Raw genomic sequence first — 23,541 nt, forward strand, 5'->3', positions numbered from 1 at the left:
AGCATCAATAGCCGAGTCGATTGAGCCATGTCTGTCTGTCCGTCTGTCCGTCCCCTTCAGCGCCTAGTGCTCAAAGACTATAAGAGCGAGAGCAACGATGTTTTGGATCCAGACTTCTGTGATATGTCACTGCTACAAAAATATTTCAAAACTTTGCCCCGCCCACTTCCGCCCCCACAAAGGGCGAAAATCTGTGGCATCCACAATTTCGACGATACGAGAAAACTAAAAACGCAGAATCGTAGAAGATGACTATATCTTCTAGAGTGCAAAATCTGAACCAGATCGTATAATTATTATAGCCAGAATCAAGAAAACAATTTCATTTTTTCTCGCCCTGTCTCTCTCTAACACACACGTAGCATAGCCGGCTTTGCTTAGAGTAAAACATTAGCGCCTAGATCTCAGAGACTATAAGAGCTAGAGCAACCAAATTTGGTATCCACACTCCTAATATATCGGACCGAGACGAGTTTGTTTCAAAATTTCGCCACACCCCCTTCCGCCCCCGCAAAGGATGAAAATCTGGGGATATTCATAAATCTCAGAGACTATTAAGGCTAGAGTAACCAAATTTGGTATCCGCACTCCTGTTAGATCTCACTATAAAACGTATATCTCAAAATTTCGCCCCACCCCCTTCCGCCCACACAAAGAACGAAAATCTGTTGCATCCACAATATTGCACATTCGAGAAAACTAAGAACGCAGAATCATAGATAATGACCATATCTATCAGACTGCTGAATCTAGATCAGATCAGATCATTTTTATAGCCAATAGGAACAAATCAATTTGCACTGGCTACGCAGCACCCGACGTCACGCTCAGACTGATTTTCTGTCTCTCTCGCACGCACTCCTTGTCGTGTCGTTTAATATTAGCGGCCTCTGCCGGAGGAGAGCCATACTGACTTAGTATCGGGTATAACCGTAGAGTTGCGGTCTCCGCAGCAACTCACAACGTTCCCCCTCGTTAAACTATATATTTTGTATTAGTCTAACAAAAAAAACAAAAAATAAATAAATAAATAAATTTTACTAATAGCTGCCTATTACTTTTAATATGGAAGAAGAATAATATTGAGTTTAGTTTAGATATTTAAAAATATTGAGTGCTTAGGGAACTCTCACCAAATATAAAATTTTGTGTACCATCATATATACCTCTTATCAAAAAGTCAAAGAGAAAGAAGCCGGGTCAACATTAGTTTCATTTCTGGTCCCGATATGTTTTGAACAAAATTCAGTTTTAAATTATACAGTACAAAATTTTAAATATCGGTTAGACCAGTAAACCTGCAGCGACATGAACAGGCGAGGTATCGGCATGCTGAAAACGCTCAAGAGCACCTGTCGCACATTTCCATGTCGTTTCGCTACCAGAGTTTCGAAAATTGGCTGTGGGACTGGCATCGGGAGAATCCCCAGCGGAGTGCGAGGGAAAGATGGCCTCAGCAGGGTTAATATGCCGTCGATCGTTACGCACCTTCCTCGACTAAAAGAACCACTGCCAAACGTGCCGGAGGCTGAATACGCAGCCCCAATGGCTGAGAGTGCCGCCACAAGGGTAACGACCCTTGAGAATGGACTGCGCATTGCCTCGGAGCCGCGCTGCGGACAATTCTGTACTGTCGGCCTGGTTATAAGCTCGGGCCCACGCTATGAGGCGGCCTACCCCGGCGGTGTATCACATTTTCTCGAAAAGCTAGCCTTCAACTCCACAGCTAACTTTCCCAACAGAGATGCCATACGGAAAGAGCTGGAGGAGAACGGGGGCATCTGCGACTGTCAGACCTCGCGCGACACTCTCATCTATGCCGCCAGCATCGACAGCAGGGCCATTGACTCTGCTACGCGTCTCTTGGCGGATGTCACTCTGCGACCCACGATAAGCGAGCAGGAGGTGAATCTAGCAGCGCGTGCCGTCAACTTCGAGCTGGAGACGCTGCGCATGCGCCCCGATCAGGAACCGATACTGATGGACATGATACACGCGGCTGCCTACGGGGACAATACGCTAGGCCTGCCGAAGCTCTGCCCTCCAGAGACTCTGGAAAGCATAGATAGGGCTGTGCTAATGAAGTACCTGAAGCATCATCACTCTCCCAGCCGCATGGTTTTCGCAGGCGTTGGTGTGGATCACGACGAACTGGTGGAGCACGTGAGGAAGTACTTTGTGGAAGAGAAACCCATCTGGGAGAGCGAGCCAGAAAGCAGTGTAGGATCTAAGCAGGTGGACACTTCCATCGCCCACTACACTGGCGGTATTGTGAAGGAGCAATGCGAAATTCCCATTTATGCGGCCGCTGCTCTGCCGGAGCTGGCCCATGTCGTCCTTGGCTTTGAGGGATGCGCTCACCAGGATCCAGACTATGTGCCCCTATGCGTGCTCAACATAATGATGGGCGGCGGGGGCTCCTTCTCCAGGGGCTCCGGCGGTCACGGCAAGGGCATGAACTCGCGCCTCTACACAAAGGTCCTAAATCGCTACGATTGGGTGCACAGTGCCACGGCACACAATCATGCCTATACCGACAGCGGCTTGTTCTGCATACACGGCAGTGCGCCGCCGCAACACTTGAACGACATGGTCGAGGTGATAGTCCGCGAGCTGTTGAGCATGGCCGCCGAACCGGGACGCGAGGATTTAATGCGCTCGAAAATACAGCTGCAATCGATGCTACTGATGAACCTGGAATCGCGAGCTGTAGTGTTCGAGGATGTCGGGCGCCAGGTGCTCGCGTCGGGGCATCGCAAGCGGCCAGAGCATTTCATTGAGGAGATAGAGAAAGTGTCCGCCGCAGATATACAACGCGTGGCCACACGACTGCTTAGCTCCCCGCCATCACTGGCAGCACGCGGAGACATCACCGGCCTGCCCGAAATGGGCCATGTAACCTCCGCCCTTGCTGGTGCTGGGCGGACCGGTCTCGGGCGACGATTGTCCCCCTTCTGTTCAGACCAGCATTTCTGCAAATCTACCAAATCGAACGAATCAAAGGGATTGTGCCTCACAGACAAGAATGTGGTTTTCGTGGCCGGTCTGGGAGGAATTGGCATGGACACCAGCCGGGAGTTGGTTAAGCGTGACCTCAAGAACCTGGTCATCTTGGATCGCATTGAAAATCCGGAGGCCATTTGCGAACTGAAGGAACTCAATCCCAAGGTGAAGGTCAGCTTCTATCCCTACGATGTGACTGTGCCTCTCAAGGAGACGACCAAGCTCCTGAAGACCGTCTTTGCAAAGATAAAGACTGTCGATGTGCTGATCAACGGTGCTGGCATCCTGGACGATCATCAGATCGAGCGCACCGTTGCCGTTAACTATACGGGCCTGGTCAACACCACCACAGCCATTATGGAGTTCTGGGACAAGCGCGAGTGCGGCCCTGGCGGCATCATTTGCAACATTGGCTCCGTCACCGGTTTCAATGCCATCTACCAGGTGCCCGTTTACTCCGGCACCAAGGCGGGGGTGGTTAACTTTACCTCCTCCCTGGCAGTAAGTAATCTAACGTCTTCCCTACTCCATAAACTGAATATTTCTTTCAAATCTCATAGAAATTGGCCCCCATTACTGGTGTCACTGCTTACACTGTCAATCCTGGCATCACTAAGACCACTCTTGTCAATAAGTTCAACTCGTGGCTGGATGTGGAGCCCGAGGTGGCGCAGAAGCTGCTGGGGCCTCCCAACCAGACCTCTCAGCAGTGTGCCGCGAACTTTGTGAAGGCCATTGAGCTGAACCAGAATGGTGCCATCTGGAAGTTGGATTTGGGCACTTTGGAGCCCATCAAATGGACCAAGCACTGGGACTCTGGCATCTAAACCACCCTCTAAAACACCCACACTCTATAATAAGGCTGATTTGATTATCTTTTCTGGAACCCCGCTCGAAATATCATAATATTACAAAAATATATTTGGCAAAATTTTAATTTTATTTTGAAATCTTTTAAATTAGACTCTTAAGTTGTCCTCTTTCTTTCCCTCTCAAAGGGTCAAAAATTTGGTCAAATCCTGTTGCATATTGAGCAACAGGTATGTCCTCTGCGCATTAGGATCCCCTCCGAGCATTTTCTCCTTGTATTCGGGATCGTTGCAGCTGTATTTTTGGGAAAATGTCTTGTAGCGCTCTATTTCACCCTCCAGATAGTCGTTAGCTCCCTCGGATGTTTCACCGCGCAGCTCGCGACGAATGCACTCCATAAGGAAGGTCCTGTTGCAACGGCGGTTTGTTGTCACAGTTCGAATTATTTTCACTCTATCATACTCCTCCCCGGAGGCCTCTGGCCTCCACTGATTCGTCTGGATGACATTAGTGGTTTGTGTCTCGATCTGCTGCTTCTGTTGATTCGATCCCTTCTTTCATCACAAAAGCATGGCTTGTCGTTGAAGGATACTGGCGTCTTGAGATTTTTGATGCAGACCTTCGGAGAGCTATCTAGATAGATCTAGGGATATTTCTAAGTATATTTCTGTGGATAGTATTGGGTTAGTTCTAGGGAAACGGCTGCTGATGCTGATAGTTGTAACGAGGGGTTTTTGGAGGGATGTTTCTGCAGAGTTCGGGTTTCAAATAAATATTTCAATAAATATGTTGTGCTATTTGTTGTGTGATATAAAATGGTCTTACCAAATATTTGAAACATACCTAAAAACTCTTTAAAAAAATCGTCTACTTCTGGCTGATCTTTTGAACATTTAAGTAAAAAATAAAGTAAAATTTCTGAGAGATTATATACCCCATTCTATAAATATTCGGAAGCATTCTCTAATTGAGTTATATGTGACGTATTAGGCCCTTTATAGTGAATTCCGTGGCAAGGATTTTGAGTGTCTCGTCTGTGGTGTCTTTGTGTGTTTTTTGGAAGCTCCCTGTGAGTGCCCATCCCAGCGATTGCCGAAGAATAAGTAAAACTGCGACTTCCCATCCATACTCCTCCTATTTTTTTGGTGTCTCGCGTGTGGGTGATGTATCAGGGTCTCCGTCTGCATACAGTATATTTTTTTCTTGCAAAAATCACGCATTTTTTTGGGGTATAATATATACATCTATTCAAAAGAAATGGCAAGGTGGCGCACCTTGAGGGCATTTGGAATGCAAATTTTTCTATTCTGTTCTTCCTATTTTCCTTCGTTTTTCCTTATCCTTCCCTTTCCCTCCGTTTTCCCTCCTTTTTTGTTTGTCATTCCAATTGATTTGCTGATTTGCGCATCAATCAAAAGAAAATTTCTGTGTGTAAATTTTACTTTCATGTGTGTTCGGCAAAGGATTGCCATACAACATATATACTCGTAGCTCTCCATCGATTTGCTTATTGAATATCCTTCCTAACTGTTCGTCTCGCTTAGTTTTTGTTGGGTCTGTCAATTATGGGGGGAAATGATTGAGCATAATGATTCGACCATCCCGAAATCAACAGCAATTACCTGTCTACGAACGTCTCGGATGAGAAAAGCCAAGAGACCACACAGGAAGGATGAACTTTGGAGCGGTTAAATGGAAGCCCAGTTTAAGGTTACAAATAAATGGCTTGAATCAACGCAAATTGGGAAGGCAGTCTGATCGGAAATAAAGAAGAGAAAAATGTTTCATGAAAGAAGTAATAATCTAAAGCTTTGAAAATGCTTTTAATTGCAATAGGACAAGGCTCTGTTCCACCGCTACTATAGGTTTTACCGGGAAAAGATAATATCCTAGAGAAGTCTGTAGGTTAAGGCACGCAGGTCTTTCCGCACTGGCGTTTACTTGCCTTGCACTCAGATTGAGAAGCCAATAATGATACCGTAAGCCGATGCAGGCAATTTCCACTACCCGCCACTGAAATCCACCTCCCTCTGCGTGGAGGGAGGCAAGGCAAGGCAAGGCAAGGCACAAAATTCAATTTCCCAGAGCCCAGCGCATTGGCATGTCCTAGATTTCTCCTGCAATCCACCCAAAACCCCAACCCCCAAACCCCAAAGTCTCCTCACGCCATCAAGGAAGTCAAACTCTTTGGCAGTTTGCCATCAAGTTGCGCTTTAAAAGTGCGTGCGCCAGCCCCCAGACCCCAGCGACCAGAGCCCAGACCCAGGCCAGACCCAGGCCAGACCCAGGCCAACCCCAATGGCTGGGTGGGTGTTCTTGTAGATGGTGTTTTTGGTTTGGGTTCCCCGCTCCTATGTCAAGGGTTAAGTGTTTTAAAGTGAGCCACCATTCAGGCCATTTCTATGTTATCGCAATTTACCAAGCACTTCTCTCTAGCTCCAGTTCCTGCCTTCTACCTTGTACCATTTACTCCTTTGGAACCAGAACCCCAGGAGGCGATACCTCACATGTCATTATCTTAATTTAAGGCAGCCCTTGGCAGGCACTCTACCTCCATCTCCACATCTCGTCGCGTCGCGTCGGGTCGTCTCTCCTTCATAGAGCTTCTTTCAACTCCCATATCTCTTACTTGAATACACAATTATGTGGCATGGCGGTGTGGGAGTGTGTGGGGCGGGTGGCTAGAAATTAAATTTCCCCCGCTTAGAGACACGACGGTGGTACTTTCAACCACCTCTCTACATCCTGCTCATTATTATATAGTCACGTGGCGGGGCTACGGCTACGTACACGGCTGTGTCTCGTTACTATGCGGCCATATCAAGACTTGAGATTCGTCGAGAGCTCTCTCCGGCTTTTAGTACTATATCATTCAGCAAAGGGTAAACTAACTATGTGATAGACTGCACAGAAGTGCAATCAGTGGGACAAAAACAGTGTCGTAGTGTATGAATTTTAGTTACAAAAACTTTTAATGTATTGTGATTCTTATTTAAAAGGAATAGGAACCCCTATATCTTTAATAAACTGATCGTTATCTGATGATAGTATACCATTCTTGAAGCTTATATTCTCTGGCAGATCCAAAGATCTTATCGCTCTTTTATATAAAAACCTTTTGGGTTGTCGTTTTTACACATATCGGAGCCAAGCGAGTGAACCGGGGGTCGCCGTCCCTTGCGCTGTTGTATTATTTTATGCTCTTTTAACATGACTTTCCCTTCTTAATACAGAGTATCCCATCTTCCCCTTAGTTTGCGTTCCATCTTCGACTTATTTCTTGTTTTGTTCCTCGTGTTATTAGACTCGTGGGAGTTTCACATGCAATTTGCCATCTTTCTTGCTTTTCCAGCACCGTTTTTGTTGTACATAGGAAAATGCACATAAATACATACAATATATGTACGTATAAGGGGGATGTACTCATCCTCTATGGAAAACCCCTGCTTGTGTGTGTGTGTGTGGGTGACATAATGAGGTCTGTGGTTTCTGCGGATGATGATGATGCCAGGGCTCTATAAAGTAATATTAACATTTTATTGCATTTGAATTTAAAATTTCTGCCAGAGTTTGCACAGGAAATCAACAAAAGTGTCACAACTGATGTGTCATCTACATGTTAACCTACATATCCATCGATATGTGTGTGCATGGTGTGTCCTTGCAGGCGATAGGAGTCTGCTGTTGCTGCGTGTGCATTTTCCATGTCCAGTGGCTGACAAGTGCGCAAATGAAAGAAATTTTAATTGCATATAGCTAACAAAATGTTCTCTCGTCAAAAGAATACTCGTACATTTACCCAATCAATAGATATCCATGCTAAGATTGGCCTCCGCTTGAAGGGGTCTTCGTTGCTTTTCCAAATATGATAGTAAATTATTTAAGGATTAGGAAGATGGCACATTTCAAGGTTTGAGTTTTTTTTGGAGACTATTATTCTTCTTCAATGTGTTCCAACTGTAAAACTTCTACTTATTTTGTTTATTATTATTATTATTATTATTGTTATTCCTCCATTTCCAACAAATCCCAATTATAGTCTAATACTGGATCCACCTGTAAATAAATCAGGAAAAAAACGAATATTAGTGAGAGAAAAAAAAAAGGAAACTTTCCACTGGATATGTTAAATATTTCCCTCTTGACGAGTGATCACTGTAGCCTTTTGTGGCTCTTTTGTGGATTTAATTCGCAAAACTTGCGCAATTTAATTATTACCAAAGAAAGAGTTAACACAACACGCAATGCGCCTCGTCTGAAATGCAATGCTCTTTTCTGGTTACTGGCTCCTGGTTCCCGGTAGATCCTGGTGGCCAACTGTGGCAATCAATGCATGGGAAATGCATCTGAATGCATATTGAAAATGTGCATAAATGCAGGCGGGTGGCAGTGGCAGTGGCAGTGGCAGTGGCGGGGATCTGTGTCGGGGTTTCAGGTTTCGAGCTGCTGAGTGGGTGGTGACAATGCCGTCTGCTTGGCATTTATGCAACCCGCACATACCCACACGCACACACACACACACACACACACACACACACACACACACAATCAATTATGCAATATGAAAAGCCAAGCCATGTCCGTTGCAACGAACAGAGAGCGAGAGTGAGAGAGAGAGAGAGAGAGAGAGAGGGAGGCGGAGGAAAAACGAAAAATCGAAAAGCATTTGCGGCAATTTCTCAATAAGAGCGGAGAAGGTATAGTGGCAGCCGGAGTGCTGTCGGTGTCGGGGCATCGAAACCGGAGCCGTAGGCAACATCGACGTCTGCAATGCGCCATGCAAACTCCAGAGGGGGTAGGGGCAGGCACAGAGGGGTAAAAGCAACAACTCATATTTTTTTTTACTTTTCTTTAGCGAAGGGTATAATGATTATGTAGAAATGTTTGGCATATCTATGGCCATGAATCTGACTGTCTATTAGAATATCCTGGAATTTAATGCTAGCACCTTTTACATTCGACATTTCTGCAAGTGTATCCAAAATTCGTTAGCCACTATCGTATCCAATCCCTTCTTGTTATTATTGACAAAGAGGGGACTGTCGACTGCCGATTTTCATTGAATATTTTTTGGTCAGAATGAGCCAGAAAAGGCCGCCACACAGGACAGGAGGAGGCCCAGAGTCAGAGTCATGGGCAGGAGAAGGAGCAGGAGCAGGAGCCGGAGCAGGAGCAGTAGCAGAAGGAGCATTCAGTTCAGGCTTCAGACTGCGCTCGAGCGTGTCAGAAGTTTATGCCAAAGGCTACAAAACAGTTTACACCAACAACAGCGGCAGCAGCACAATGCCTGGGAGTCGACTCGGCTCGACATTTTGCTGACCTCAATATTTGTTCAACTTTTCAGCAACAATTTTGTTATGCGATTTTGCTCCTTGCCCAAGGGGTCCTGCTACTCGTCTGCTGCTCCTGCTCCTGCTCCTGCTGCTGCTGTCATAAATGCCTGCAGTTTGGCAGTTGTGCAGTGAAAGTGATTTTCAGCATGGCAGCAAGATTGAGAGGTGGAGTGGAGTCGGTTCGTTTCGTTTCGTTTCGTTTTCGGTTCGGTTTGGTTCAGTTGGTTTATTGGTTTGATTTGCTGCTGCTAACTTTTGTGGTGCTGATTATGATGGCTGCTGGCCTCAAAGGTGGGTGGTAGGTATGTAGATGAGGCTCTGCCTAAATCAAATTTCATGCCTCAATAATAATCCAAGGCCTTCGCTAAAAGCACACAATGACATTTAAACATCAACTGCCATTAGATCTAGTCTCTGACTTACCCAGATGCGGGCCATGAAAAAGCCTATCAAAACCATTTGGCATACCGGACCCAGGACCACAATTGGCATCAGTCGCAGTCCCCCGTAGAGACCGCCGCACAACGACACCCAGTGACAGATGGCCGAGGTGAAGCAAACGAACATCAGACAGTTGGATGCCAACACCAATGCGCTAATTAAAGTCCGTTTGCAGTTCTGAAATGGAAGAATCTTTTGACATGAAGAGCCGAGCCGAGCCGAGCCGAGCCGAGCCGAGCCGAGCCGAGCCGAGCCGAGAGGAGCATTCCTTACTGGTACTAGCAGGGCCAGGTTGAAGGGCAGCAGCAGGGCCAAGTGGTGCCGGAAAAGTGACTCGAAGAACCGCCATTGGGGTGTTGTCAGCACCACATGCCAATCCTCGCCAGATTCCCGAACTGCCGGCGTCTCATACACAAAGGGCACATAATAGAAGGTGTTCACCGGACCCGTGGACCCAATCGAAGCTGCCAAAAGAGAAATTCCTTAAGGTCATCCAAGTGCTGTGGAGCCGCAAACCTACACTGAGCCAAATGCTTGAACATATTAATCACATAGTAGAGGAAAATGTTGTGCAGAACGAGCAGAGCAGCCATCTTCTTCATTGGTCGGATTTGACGCTGTGAATGGTGGGTTTTTAAAGAAGATTCAACCAATCGGTGTGTGCTTTGTTGGGACTTACAAATAGCAAATAGGTCTGATAGAAGCAAACAATAAAATTTAAAATCACTTCATGCATATCGACCATTTTGCTGAAATCGTTGAGGAATTTTGGAAAACTTTTGATTTCATTTAGATTTTTCGAAATAACAGTTCAATTTTGACAAGAAAATGTTAAATAAATATAAATTTAGCTGTCCCAGGGAGCAAGGTCGATGCATGCCAAGGCAAGTCGATGCATGTCGATTCATTTTACTGATTCTTCTTTTCTTTCTGCTTTTCATGTCGCTGCTGCATTCGGCAGAGGCAGAGGCAGAGGCAGCGGTCAGCAATCGCCAAGCCTCTCTCGGTCTTCTTTCTTGCTCTGGCGACTGTTCTAGATCGGCCTCTGCCCGCATGGTGACGCTGACGCTGTCGCTGCAGTTTAAAGTTCTGCCCGCTATTCTCTGCCTTGCTCTTGAAACTTCGTGTCGGCCGCTTTCTCACCAACTGGCACGCTCTCTCCCTTTCCCCCCTTCTCTGCCCGCCTGTTCTTGATCCACTGCGGTCTTCGGGTGCCTTAGTTCTGTAGTTCTGCCCGCTATTCGGGACTCTGCTTCTGTCTCTCTGCTTCGATGATGTCACCTAATGATGCCCTGCATACAAACCTCAGGTATTATTCCACCATTCTAAGACTTGTAATTTTCAATATTTTCTTATAATTACGTTCTATTTTGTAATGGAACCCCCTTCGATTGATCAGTTTCATTTACGGAATATCTGTGGTATTCTTATTCATTAAGAGGCAACAACAACGTTTCCCTAAGGGCCACCTCAATTATTATGGTTATAATTAAATGCAACTGGCCGCAGGTCTCATTCTCCGTCTCAGACTCAGTCTCGCTCTTTTGGCCAACAGTTTGCAATTACCAGATTGTTTCATTTAACCCAAGAACAGGTGATATGATAATGATGATGAGCAGCAGCAGCAGCAGCCAGGAGTATCAGCCGCAGAAGCAGCAGGAGACTGCTGCAGCAACATCTGTAGAAACAAAACAAAATAATTTGATTTAATTTAATTTGCCAGCATGTGCAAATAATGTAAAACATTTCTCAACATGTAAGTGCCATTGCAAATTGACTGCCAGTCAGTCATTCAGTCAGTCAGTCAGTCAGTCAGTCAGTCAGGCGGAGAGCGGCCACAGCCACAGTGGAAAGCGGTGGGAAGCAGCGACAGAAACAACTGCAGCCACATTTGAGCACCGATGGAAACAGCAACAGCCGCACACCATCAAGGAGACCACCGACAACAACGCTAGCAACAAAAACAAGCAGCACGGCCACACTGACAGCAACTGGCAATGGAATATTCCTGCATATTGTGCAAACAATAAACATTGTTAATTAATTTACTTCAACTCGAACGACGGCAACTGCACTTTGGCTTACCCCACCGATAAGGATGACTTTAAGCTTCTCTGCACACGCACACACACACACACACACGCACACCAATTGCGTAAGGGCATTGGAGGATAATGAGAGAGCACTCGCACATTCCCAAAATGGGAAATTGTCGGCCATTTCGATTGAATGATTGAAGGGATAGCTTCTTATCTTGTTGCTGATCTGGAAAATGAGATAAAATTAATGAAATGGAAGGGCCACGAAGGAAGAAGCCTAACAAAATCAAGGGAAAAGGATTTACAGGGTAAGTAAAAAGGCTTCAAAATAGGCTCTCAAAAAGATGACAACTATGGGAGCTCTTACAAAATATGGAACATGGTCATAGGCATTCAACGTATCAAAAACTTTGGGGAATTGCAATCGAAATTGATTTGTGGAACGTGCCGCGTAGATTCGGATGAAATTCACTTAATAACGCTTATGTGATATTACTCTTACTTCGCAGCTCTTTGATAACTTTTGGCATATTGGAGAGGCTCTGACTTTAATTCCTCATGCAAGCGATATCATTATAAATAATGACTGTGATTAAATATGATGTAATCCTTTTGGCAGGGCTGCCAATTCGGGGCAATTTTTTTGTTGTTTTTGCTGCAAACTTAATTAAACATTAATCATAGCATCAAGTGGAGGAAGGAGGGAAGGAAATGTGAATACATTCGATTGGAGAATGGGACAGACAGACAAGTGCATTAATTAACGGACAGTCGGCTGTCCTGTCCCCTGGTAACTGACCATAAAGGATTTGTGTTATTAATTGAACGATTTTCCGTATGAAGTTGAGTATCCTCTGCTGACTCTCGAGCCCACTCTTTTGTGGCGCACTTTTCATATTTTTTACTGTATTTTATGCTGCATTCTCCTCCTGGTTTTTAGCCATTCCCGACGTGTGGATGGGGCTTATTTAAGAACAACTGTCACGTACGGCACGGATTCCCCACAGACCACACTCGCAAATACATTTCATCAAAGGAAATTGAGCTTGAATTGATTCGGCACATAACCATTTCCAGACCGATATCGCCCTTTCGGCCATATGAGTATACCTTTGGCATGGCCCTAATGTGTGTCATTTGGCCTCGGCCGGCAGTTATCTCCAGGCCAAATTCACAAAGGGGCGGTAATTTTCCTTAGAACAAAAAACCACAAAACGAGAGAAAGAAGGCTCGGCTGAATGGCTGGCTTTTCTTTCTTGTTAGCTAAGTGAATTTTTATTTGCCTTAGCATTTAGTCAGTGTCCAGCTTCCCTTATTCGATTCGAGTGCACATTTATCGGTATATTTAATGTATTTTATTTGATTTTTGGTTTTTAGTTTTTCTGGTCCAAAACTGAAAGCATCATAAATCTGTGAAAATTGAATGAACGAAGGAAGGCCTCTCTCCCTCTGCGTATACAATTTCCTTTTGGGGTCCGAGCTTTCGATTCAATCAGGGATCATGGAACATGAGCAACAAGTCCCAAAAACCAGAGAATCCGTTCAGGGATACATTTCAATTTCATTCGCAACCCGAAAAAAAAGGGGAAAAACGATAACGGAAAGAGTCCGCAGACCAAAACTGAGACTCATTTACACATTTATGTGAAAAGCGTCAACTTCAGTGTAATTTATGCATACAACGGCATTTAAATGCGCTCTTTTTTGCCTTTATTCGCATTTTTTTTTGTGTGAAGGGATGCGTCACTTTCATTTTTCACTGCCTGGGAATGTCCCACAGAGCCACAAGAGAAATGAGCCGTAATGGGTGCCAAAAGCCAAAAGATGACACTGTCCCAGTGCCCAGTGCCAGACAATTTATGCGAGTTTGGGGAATTGTTTCGAAAATTGACAAATTATGGCCATAAGTGCTACGATTAGTCCTTTCTTTTGGTTGCCCTTTTTGCTTGCCAAGGTTGTCTCGCTTCTCCTAACCACAATAAACGCCTTACCACACATCCACATATATATATTTATAGATATAAGGCATCCTTGAGTCTGCTCCGCTCCGTTCTATTCCATTGAAAGCGCTGCGTGTTATTAATAATTCAATTTAGCCGTCTCACAACAGGCGCCGGGTCAGAGAACCCTCCCATGCCCGTACTCTCACAGCTTCGAGCACGCAACTGCGTTCACCCACCAACCGTTCAGGGTTTCCATATACCATCCATAGAGCACCGTTCCATATACCATTTCCATACCAGGAGAGCGGGAGAGCTCATTATATATTCATGCAAGTTAAGTGCGAAAGCTCATATAGTGGAATAATAAATTGAATTTGGCCCATGAGCCGTACAACTGCATAAACACACGTTACACGTGCTACTGCCGCTGCTACTACTACTGCTATGAGGACCCCGCGTTAACTACCGAGCTACGAGTAGATACAAATGTATCTAAGCGTTGAACGAATGCCGGAGTGCCACTCAAACTCTGTTCACGCGATAGGTTTGTGCTTGCCCTGGTTCTGGTTCTGGTGCTGGCTTTCTCGTACTCTCATTATGGTTGTGGGCGGTGCAATTTTCCACCAAACTGATTAGCAGGGAATAATTATGGAAACCGTAAAAGAAAGATTAGGTGGGATGATAGAAGCTTCAACTATCAACGAGAAGCCAGACACTAACTTTAGTAAAATGGTAATTATATTTGAAAATAAAAGCTTTTGATTTCTATTTAACGAAAGAGCGGATCTGTAGGAATATTTTTGTATTTAAACATACTAAAGGGCAGCCCATCAATTCCATCACTTGTGATTCCTGAATAAGTAGAAAGATCAGCATTTTCATCACTAATATTTACAAAAATGACTCGATGACCACCCAATGATATTTACACACACATAGGAGTGGTACATTTACTAATACTTTAATATATATATATTTTTTGTCCAATACATGAATTTAGATGTTAAGTGGCATGTTTCAATCACATTTCCGTCCCCCCCCACCCCCCCTCTGCCTTAAAGTCCGAACCATCGTGGAATTAAAACACACAAAATGGAACAATCGGATTTAAGTGATGGCTTCTCCTCCTCCTCCACCATTTATAAGCGCTTCTTTAGAGTTTGACGTCTCATGGCCTGTTTGCAAGCCTGTGAATGATATTTCTTGTATATACATTTTGATAGACACTCGTACAGGTATGTATCTTGGACCACTTACGTGAAGACGGTAAAGAGTTTTGTTCGCATCGCCAAGTCGGCGCCAGGCCTTGGCCGCCTGTCGTATCACATCCTGCGGCTTGAGGTCCAATGCCTTGTTCCTCTGGCGGAATTTTCGTATAAAATTCAGATATCCATTATTGGTAATGGGGCCAGGGTTTCCCCTCTTCCTCTTTCTTGAGTCTAAGCCACTCCCATGGCAATCCCTATCAACATTTCGCCTGAACTTTGATCTCTGTTCATCCGTGAGATGACGCCAGCGTTGAGCACCGGCCTTTGCAGCCGTGACCATATTCATATGAGAGTGTTTTCGTCGATAAACGTCTAGGAAGTTGAGGAAAGGATTTCGGAGTTTCATCACAGGCGCCATTTTTCGAATATTCTCTAAAAAAAAAATGGATTAAAATTGCATGAGATTGAAAGCAGTGGCAAGGCTAATGGGAGAAGTCCTTTGTCTCTAGTTGCATGTGTACTTTGTTCGCCATTAATTGCTACAAATTTTGTTTGACTTGTATGGACGGGGATGTGTGGATGAGAGGACTGCCTGGGGGCTGGAGGCTGAGTGTGTGACTAAGTGCCGGTCCCAGAAGCCGCAGAGTTGTGTCATGCCCAAAAGTCACTTAATCAGTGACGAGAATGGAGCTAGAGCCAGAACCAGAACCAGTGGCAGTGGCAGTGGCAGTGGCAGTGGCAGTGGCAGTGGCTTCCTTCAGGACCTTCAGGCTAAAGTCCATGGACTTGTTGTAGGCGACAGGCATCAGGCGGTTTGGCTGCAAACTGCAACTGCAACAAAAGCCCATAATTAATATCACTTTCCAGTTGCAAACTGCCATACGAAAGGACCCAGGACACAGCCCCATGCGTGTGTGTCAGGTCTCTGGCAGTTGGTTGCGCCTCCTCCGGTGTCCAAGTGGGGTACGTATTACGAACTGTTTATTTAATTGTCGAGGAAGTCAGTAGCCACACACCAAACCCATCCTCACTCTCACTCTCCCTCTCTCTCACTCTCTCTCTATCTTCATGTCTGGTTTTGGTAATACAAATTAGTGCCCATCAGCATTTGGGCGTTGGGCATATAATTTAAATGGGGCAAGTACCCTCCCCTCCCCTCCGCTCACCCCTTCCCCATGGATTAGAAGGCTTCTAAACCACATGGTTTCTTGCTACTTTATGTGGTATGCATTTTGCAGGAGGATTAATTGAAGTATTGCACGATGCGAAAGAACTAGTTCATGGCCACCACCGAGTGGTTCTATGAATATTTTAGGATAATCTCGATTAGTCTAGAAATAAATATTCAATTGCCATTTTGCAGGCATAAATTCAATGTATAATTAGGTACTATATATCCATCCACTCATCCATCTGCCATCTAGTCCTCCCCTGTGTCTCGCTCTCTTCTTTGTGTCTGTGTGTGTGTCGTATGCATTTCCCAAAAATATTAATTTGATATTGTTATGGCCATGCATTAATTCTGATTTATATCCAGCTGTGTGTCTCCCACCACACCACTGTGTAGAGTACCCCAACCGCCCCCCTTCCCGCACTCCCCATTGCGAGCATTATACGCCCCATTTGTGTGGCCCGTCGTCCCGTGCCACTGCCACTGCCACTGGGGCTCCTGGTGCTCCTGGCGCTGCTCCTGCCATGGCGGCTGTCTTTGCATGCAAACTTGAAATTCATCTTCTGCCTGACAAGTGCTGCTCTGGCCAGGACCCCGCCAGGACACAACAGGACAGAGGAGAGAGGTGAAGTGGATTCGAGTGCCAATTATATGGCATATAAATAGCATTATGCTCGGCCTGGCAGGAGATTTGTTGGTCTGTTTGATGGCTCTGCTGACAGATGAGAAGACAGCAGAACAGAACCAACAACAGCGCCAGACTCTGAAGGATGTGCTTAATATAGGAATATCTGCACGAAATGGGAAACGTCATGAACAAAAATAAGAACCAAACCAACCCTCGACTGCAGTTGGTACGATTGCTCTACAAAAAAAAGCGAATACTTACCAAAATCTATGATTATAAGACTATTTACGGGTAGATTTTAAAATCGGTAGCTGGAAAAAACAAAGAAAAATGTTGGAAAATCAGCGATCAAAAATTGGCCTTAATGTGATAAGAATAGTCTTTTGGTGAGATAGAAAGGAGTGCTTGGAAATATTAAATAATTATTTGTAGAACATGGCAGCACTGGCGACGGAAGAGCGGCTATGCCACGCCTTAATCGAAAGAGGAAGCTAGACGATGCACACCGATCCGAGTACTAAACAAAATCGCGGCTAAGGGCACCAGAAAGGATAACAGACGCCTTCCGTTCGAGCACATGGATAAAAGAAACACTTAAGGCTCAACACGCAGTCCCCATTCGGAATGCATTCGATTGGCATGACGGACAACGCAAGGGATTTCTGTTAGACAAAAATTAATTTACAATTTCGATGACTGCAGAGCCTACTGTCTGCCGACCAAAAAAGATATCCCTATTGCCTTATGATTCATGTAGTTTTTTCACCATGGATCAAAACGAAAGGGGTGGAACCCTGAAGGATAGAACTCGCGAGTCACGAGTACTACACAAACACGCGGGGCAGTCTGTGGGCGTAACGTGAAGTTTTCTTTCCGACTTGCAACACGACGCCCACAAAAGCATTGGATTCGAGTTTGATTCTACACTGCATTGCTTTCACTTTGATTTTGATTTTGTTTTGTTCAACTTACCAAGAATTTGATACTGCACGAGACAAAATGTTGTGGTATGACAAAAAACACGGCGAACTATAAATAAAAACTGACTGAACTGTTGACTCTATGAACGTACAATCAGGACTAAAATTATGTGTAAATGCTATAGAGAACGTAGTGACAGACAGTACAAAGGGTTGCTTTGTTTAAAAAAAAAACGTACCAGTGTTGGTTGAGGCTCAAAACAGTTTGGGTAAACATCGATAGATGATTTCCTTTGGTTTTTATGCATTCTATGAATCTATCTAGCCTTTAAAGTCGTTCCAATTATGTTTAGAGAGTTTGTTCGGTTGAAAACAGTGTTGGTTAACGTCCCTAGATGATATCTTCAGCACTTTGACGCGTTTTTATGTTTTGTATTTTTTTTTCTTTGTTCAGGTTTTAACTGAAGCAATTGACAGAGAGCTAAAGGACGGCAGAGATGAAGAGCGGACCCGGCTAAAGTGAGTAAGAGTCGACAAACTGACGGATTATAGAGGTGAGTGGAGCCGGGTGGACATGGGGAGGGGGAGGGCGTCGAGTGATTATCATTAGCCACCAGAGTAGTCGCCATTTAGCACGCACAACGAGCTGCAGCATCCACAGAAGCAGCAGCAGCAGCAGTTGCAACAATGTTTGAGTAATTGTTTGCCGTTGCAGCAGCAACAGCAGCAGCAGCAGCATCAACAGCAACTGCAGATGCAACAAAATTTGCATGCAAACACAACCTCCTGCCCTCCCCACCACTACAGCTGCTCCTCCTGATCCCCCAGCTCCTTTTGCCACCACGCCGACTCATCCCTGTGGCAGCTGCTGCTGCCGTTGCTGCTTCTGTTGTTGCTGCGTGGCAGCACACGTAACTGAACAGTGGCAACAACTGCAGCAGTAATTGCAACAAACAATTAGCGTCACTTGGATTTATGTTTACGAGCGGCTGCCTCGACATTTTCGGCCACAATGACACTACCTCCCTGCCCCATCGGATGACAGTGCCAGTTCCCATTGCCCTTTGCCCCTCTTCCCCTTGATGGTTGTCAGCGAGAAAAAGTTGATCAATCAAGGGAAATAATTTATTTACGATTCGATGAACGAACGAATGAAAGAACTTGATGGCTTTCCGCCAGTGATTACCGCATCTACCCATCTGTCTATAGAAGTTTTCACAGATCTGAAAAGCCGCGCAAACATTTGGACAGAAAATCTAAAATCGAAGCGCAATCTAGAGTGCGTTGATCCTGTGGTATCTAGATTTTCTACCCTTCTATGTAGATTATTCTTCTAGATTATCCTATCTCTATGTAGAGATTAACTCGAAATTAATTGGATATTGCCTCTATCTATATTTATTCTATATCCCCCCCATGTCTGGATACATCTTAACCGCACATCGGACCACTATCTGTAGGGGTTTCATATCATATGTAGACTCCGTTTGTCTTCCGACAAAGCCCTCTCATATGATTTATGTAATTGCCGCGGCGATGTTCTGCAGTGGAGGCTTCCAGGCCTAGACCCCACCCTCTGCCATATTCGCTTGTAATGAATGCTGTTGCAGCATGTAAATGACGTCATTACAAGACGTGGGGCGTGGCAGGACTGTCGACGGAGGACGGACGATGGGCTGCCCACCGTATTAGACGGCAGAGGAAGAACCAGACAGGATAGGAGTCGTGAAAGAGGAGTCACGACCACTAGACAAACACGCGGGCCAGCCCCGTGGGCGTAACGGGAAGTTTCCGTTCCGACTGGCAACACTTTTGTGCAACGACCCCGAAAAACTTTCGATTCGACTTTGATTCACTGCCGTTGCATTTGTTTTACTGGAACTTTGATTTTGAATTTGTTTTGTTCAACTTATCAAAAATTCTGAGTGCGAAAAATACTGCTGGATTACGATGAAAAACAAAAAAACACTCGTAGTACTAGAATTTTCGCGGCACGCTTTAGAGAAGTTAGTGATAGATTGATAGATGCATAATAATCTATCAGTTCAAATGTCTTCCAATTCAGGATCGTTAGGACCGATGCAACTTTAAGGGTTACCTCAATGTCAGTTTAACTCTTGGCTTAGTGTTGGTTAAGGTTGAAAACGGTGTGGGTGAACATTGCTAGCTGATTTTTGAAGCTGTTTGAGTCGAGTTTCATGTAAAGTTTAGATTTGTTGGTGGAACTTAATTTCATTCATTCTTATTCCATGTCTGGGAACGTGGCTGTGCTTTTGTGCTGGCTGGGTCCCACCCCAGTGTTGGTTAGATGAAAAATAGTGTGGGTAAACGTCGCTAGTCGTCAAGAATATTTTTTTAAAATGTATTTCCCATTCGTGCCTCTCGCGTATTATTCGTAAGTCTCATTTAGTTTTATCTTTGGCATAGTACTTTTTTAGGTGTGATTATTTGAACCCCTTTACCACTTCTGATATATACTTAATTGATATTGTGGGCTTACCTTTGGAATCTTGCTGTCGTTCACTGTTTAGAGAATACAACAAATTTATAGACTATTAGTTTGTGAATAAACCAAAAACAGAAGTTAAACCAACGACAAAAAAATTGTATATGAAGTGAATCCAAGATGAAACTAAAATGAACTCCACGTCAAGGCCTACTACTGCGAAGAAAAACCACAAGGCACACCGACACAGGCACACAAAAAGTTAGATTTGATCAAAAAGGCGCCGCCGGATACGCATCCTGGGCAATATCCTTCTGTCTGGTCTGGTGTGCCGGGTGTCCTGGGTCTGTCTGTGTGTGTGGGAGCCTTTGTTTTCCTCTTAGGCGGCATAAATTATGTGAAACAATTTTTATTCCCACTACAGTGGGTACTGCTCCTGGCAGACAGAACTCGCTCTGCGGTTTATTAAAATTTCAGGCCGGCGGGCAAACAAAATGGCAAAAACAACAACAGGAGTGGGTTAAGGAGTAGTGGGTGTCGTAGTGGGTGGGTCGTGGTGGGAGTTCCGAGGTTGTTTTGGACATGTGTGAGGTTTTCTATTATCTGTAAAATGTTATGATTTATTATGTGCGGGTTCAAGTTGATGGTGTGGCCATAAATTGCGACCCTTTGGTGCGCCTTTGGCCGTGTGCCTCGTGTGCCTCGTGTGCCTCGTGTGCCTTTGAGTCTGGTTTGCCAGCAGCAGTTAAGTCAATTAATTGGCCTTAGATTTATTAGTTTTTTACCACCCCCCAAACCACCAAACCCCCACATCCCCAACCCATCCATCCCTCTCGACCTGCGGCAACGTATGTGCCGTGATTTATTGTGCATGGAATGCCGAAACAACAAAAGGAAAATTCCTCGCCTCGACTTTGACTTTGGCACGCACAAACGCACAAACGCCCGAACGTGCACGCACACTTGCCCCAGGATGAGTCCAGGTGACACTCTAGCTCTCAGAGGGACATTCCCTCCCCGGCTTCTCTCTGGGGGAGTGGCATTTGCATACAAATAGATATGTCAGCCAAAATATGATCCACATGAGGTATTCTCAGATACTTCTACTACCATTTGGCGGGGCCAAAGTCCTACTTCGCGTGTCGCGATATGCGACACTTTCAAGTTCCTTGTTCGGACATTTTCCATTAAATTAGTCTTAGTGTCAAAATTGTGACACAAAAACTGATGGGTGGTCCTCCACCCAATGCTAATGTATTGTACTAAATTATTAACTGGGTCAAAGTGGCGGCACAAATAAAAAGTGTCCAACATTTCTATGGAACAAACTGTCAAAATGTTGGCCAGAGGAGGTTGACATCTGTGAAAAAAAGTGGCTGTTGATTGGGGGCGTTTTCTTTGGAGAAGGAATGTTTTCATTATCAGGAGACAACAGTATCCTTAGCTGTACTCCCCTGTGGCTGTAGGCCGGGAAATATTAAAGAGAACATGTCAGGGTATTCCCATTAAATACTTGGCTCCGGCGATCATCCTTTCATCAACTTTGACCCACATATTGTGTGTGCAAATACTGTTTGCAATGCGACTTTCCTTAGCTTCAATGTAAATACTACTCCATTAATAAAAGAAATCCCACAAAAAAAGGCGATGAGAATACGAATTGAATTCCTTACAAATCATGTTGACAAATTCGACTGTAGGCCAAGGAGGCGCACACATCCCATTGAGAAGGAGGACTAAGCCCCTTCCTCTCTCTCTCTCTCTCTCTCTCGCAGTCAAGTGCAAGCCCAACCCCGATCCCCAACCCCAGTGTCAGATCACCAGGTCTCCTCAGGGCCGTCGGTGTAATAACTTAAAATCCTATAATAAAGCTACTTACTGCCGTATTCGCTCTCATCCTCAGCCCCTCATCCTCGTTGTCGTCGTCGCCGTCGTCTCCGCCGTCGTCGTCGCCGTCTTCGTTGTCGTCGTTGCTCTAACAATAACTATTTTTCTTGGGATTTGGCTTTGGCTCGAATTGAGTTCTCGAGGCTTTCTGCCACACCGCAAATGTGCAAGTCAAGTCAAGTGCATACGTCACTGGTTCCATTATAAAGAGAGAGACTCAATTCCAGTCCCCAGCAGCAGCAGCAGCAGCAGCAGCCAGGTCTAAGTGCATGGCATCAATTTTTTGTCCCCCCCTACCACATATACCATATATTTTATATATTTTTTTTTTTAGTTACTTTTCTGTCTATAAAAAATTTTCTACCAAGCGTACTGGATTAAGATTGAATTTTTCTCTTGGCGCAGGTCGCCTCCCCACAACCCCCTACAATCTTGGCTACCGGGTCTTCTCTTTTTCTCGTCAGGTGAAGAGTCGTTTAGATATCCTACACAAAAGGCTGCTAAAAAATATTTTCATGTTGAAATAGAAATATTTCCCCATTGAAATTGGAAACGTTTTTGCCATTGTGTCCTGTATCTCTGCTTGGATGTGTCAGTGTGTGTGTGAGTGTCTGTGTGTGCAACCGGATGTTGTACAGTTATTGGAATGTCTCTTCAGTCCCCAGACTCCTCCCCCCATCACAGTCGTAGAAGCGAAGACAACGACAATGGACTATTAGTTGGCATTTTTCTAGTATTTTTGTCGTTCCTCGTTGTCCTCGTTCTCGTTCTCGTCCTCGGACAGGAAATGGTAAACTGATTTCTCTTATTAATTTCAGTTGGCAATTTGCGCAGATAAATCTGCAGAGTTGTCCGGCTCTGGGTCTCCCTTTCACTGTACCCCCAAAAACCCCAACCCTAGACCCTAGATTTCCATTCCCCCCATTACCATTCATTCACTCTCAAAAAGTAAGCTCAACAATTGCTCGCATATTTGTTGAGAATAAGCATTTTCCAAGTAAATTAACCTTTTGCATGGCACTTTTCCAACTGCAGGAGGACTGAAGAACAGTCATGGTGGTGGGAGGCGGTCGGCGGGCGTTAGGGGGCCACCCGATGCTCCTGCTTTAGCTTCTCAGTGCTCCCTCATATTTGTCATTGCATAATTTGATGCTGTAAATGGAATTTTCATGAAGCTCTCACTTTGCAGTGGAATTGCATTGCTGCACGAAAATTCGTGTTGAAAACTCAATGGGGGCACTATTCCTGTTTTGAATGTGTGGATGGAGTGGAGTAAAGGGTTTAAGACATGGACGATGAAATATTGATCGTATAGAAAGAGGCAAGCTTATGCTGACAGATTTGTGCAGAGTTTTAGAGTGTGTCCACCTCTTCTGAGAGAACAGAACTTAGAGTAGTTCGTGCTCCCTCACTCTGCCTCCACCCTAACCGCAAATCCTAGAAGAGAAATACAACGAGGGGGAAAATTGTGAGTAGCTGCTGCGACCGCAACTCTACTTTTATACCCGATACTTAGTCAGTATGGCTTTCCTCCGGCAGAGGCCGCTAATATTAAACGGCACGACAAAGAGTTCGTGCGAGAGAGACAGAAAATCAGTATGAACATGTCTGAACATGTCGTCGTGCGCTGCGTAGCCACTTCAAATTTATTTGTTCCTTTTGGCTATAAAAATGATCCGATCTGAACCAGATTCAGCAATCTAACAGATATG

At 44.9% G+C, this 23,541-nt stretch overlaps 4 protein-coding genes across 8 annotated transcripts in view; 2 read left to right on the forward strand and 2 right to left on the reverse strand.

Annotated features, from left to right (window-relative positions):
* LOC108163334 overlaps positions 1-18,073 on the forward strand; it is a 49,645-nt gene extending 31,572 nt beyond the window's left edge. The window contains exon 4 of the mRNA XM_033392815.1: positions 17,951-18,073. The gene's annotated coding sequence lies outside the window, so the exon portion shown is untranslated. The remainder of the gene's footprint in view (positions 1-17,950) is intronic.
* On the forward strand, positions 1,199-3,934 carry LOC108163326 (mitochondrial-processing peptidase subunit alpha-like). The gene is made up of 2 exons (XM_017298556.2): positions 1,199-3,504; positions 3,564-3,934. The coding sequence occupies exons 1-2, from the start codon at positions 1,309-1,311 to the stop codon at positions 3,828-3,830; spliced, it is 2,463 nt and encodes an 820-aa protein (XP_017154045.1). The 5' UTR covers positions 1,199-1,308; the 3' UTR covers positions 3,831-3,934.
* LOC108163330 lies at positions 7,330-10,415 on the reverse strand. 3 transcript variants are annotated; one of them, XR_004472777.1, is made up of 7 exons: positions 10,267-10,415; positions 10,108-10,204; positions 9,861-10,051; positions 9,570-9,764; positions 9,134-9,505; positions 7,607-7,869; positions 7,330-7,528 (listed from the first exon to the last, which is right to left on the reverse strand). XR_004472777.1 is itself a non-coding variant. In XM_033392814.1 (5 exons), exons 1-5 carry the CDS (start codon positions 10,330-10,332, stop codon positions 7,819-7,821), a joined length of 600 nt encoding a protein of 199 aa, XP_033248705.1. In that variant the 5' UTR covers positions 10,333-10,415; the 3' UTR covers positions 7,794-7,818. The 3 variants fall into 3 exon arrangements, 1 of the variants encoding a protein (XP_033248705.1); XR_004472776.1 differs by having other exon boundaries at positions 9,134-9,510; positions 10,267-10,414; XM_033392814.1 differs by lacking the exons at positions 7,330-7,528; positions 9,134-9,505 and having other exon boundaries at positions 7,794-7,869.
* Positions 14,506-20,120, reverse strand: LOC108163331. 3 transcript variants are annotated; one of them, XM_017298567.2, is made up of 4 exons: positions 19,997-20,119; positions 16,838-16,887; positions 14,827-15,209; positions 14,506-14,756 (listed from the first exon to the last, which is right to left on the reverse strand). In XM_017298567.2, exons 3-4 carry the CDS (start codon positions 15,193-15,195, stop codon positions 14,709-14,711), a joined length of 417 nt encoding a protein of 138 aa, XP_017154056.1. In that variant the 5' UTR covers positions 15,196-15,209; positions 16,838-16,887; positions 19,997-20,119; the 3' UTR covers positions 14,506-14,708. The 3 variants fall into 3 exon arrangements, with proteins under 3 accessions (XP_017154056.1, XP_017154055.1, XP_017154057.1); XM_017298566.2 differs by lacking the exon at positions 19,997-20,119 and adding an exon at positions 17,549-17,661; XM_017298568.2 differs by lacking the exon at positions 16,838-16,887 and having other exon boundaries at positions 19,997-20,120.
* Between the last annotated feature and the right edge of the window lie 3,421 nt (positions 20,121-23,541).

Source organism: Drosophila miranda, chromosome 4 (assembly GCF_003369915.1).
Source record: "Drosophila miranda strain MSH22 chromosome 4, D.miranda_PacBio2.1, whole genome shotgun sequence".
Lineage (NCBI taxonomy): Eukaryota > Metazoa > Arthropoda > Insecta > Diptera > Drosophilidae > Drosophila > Drosophila miranda.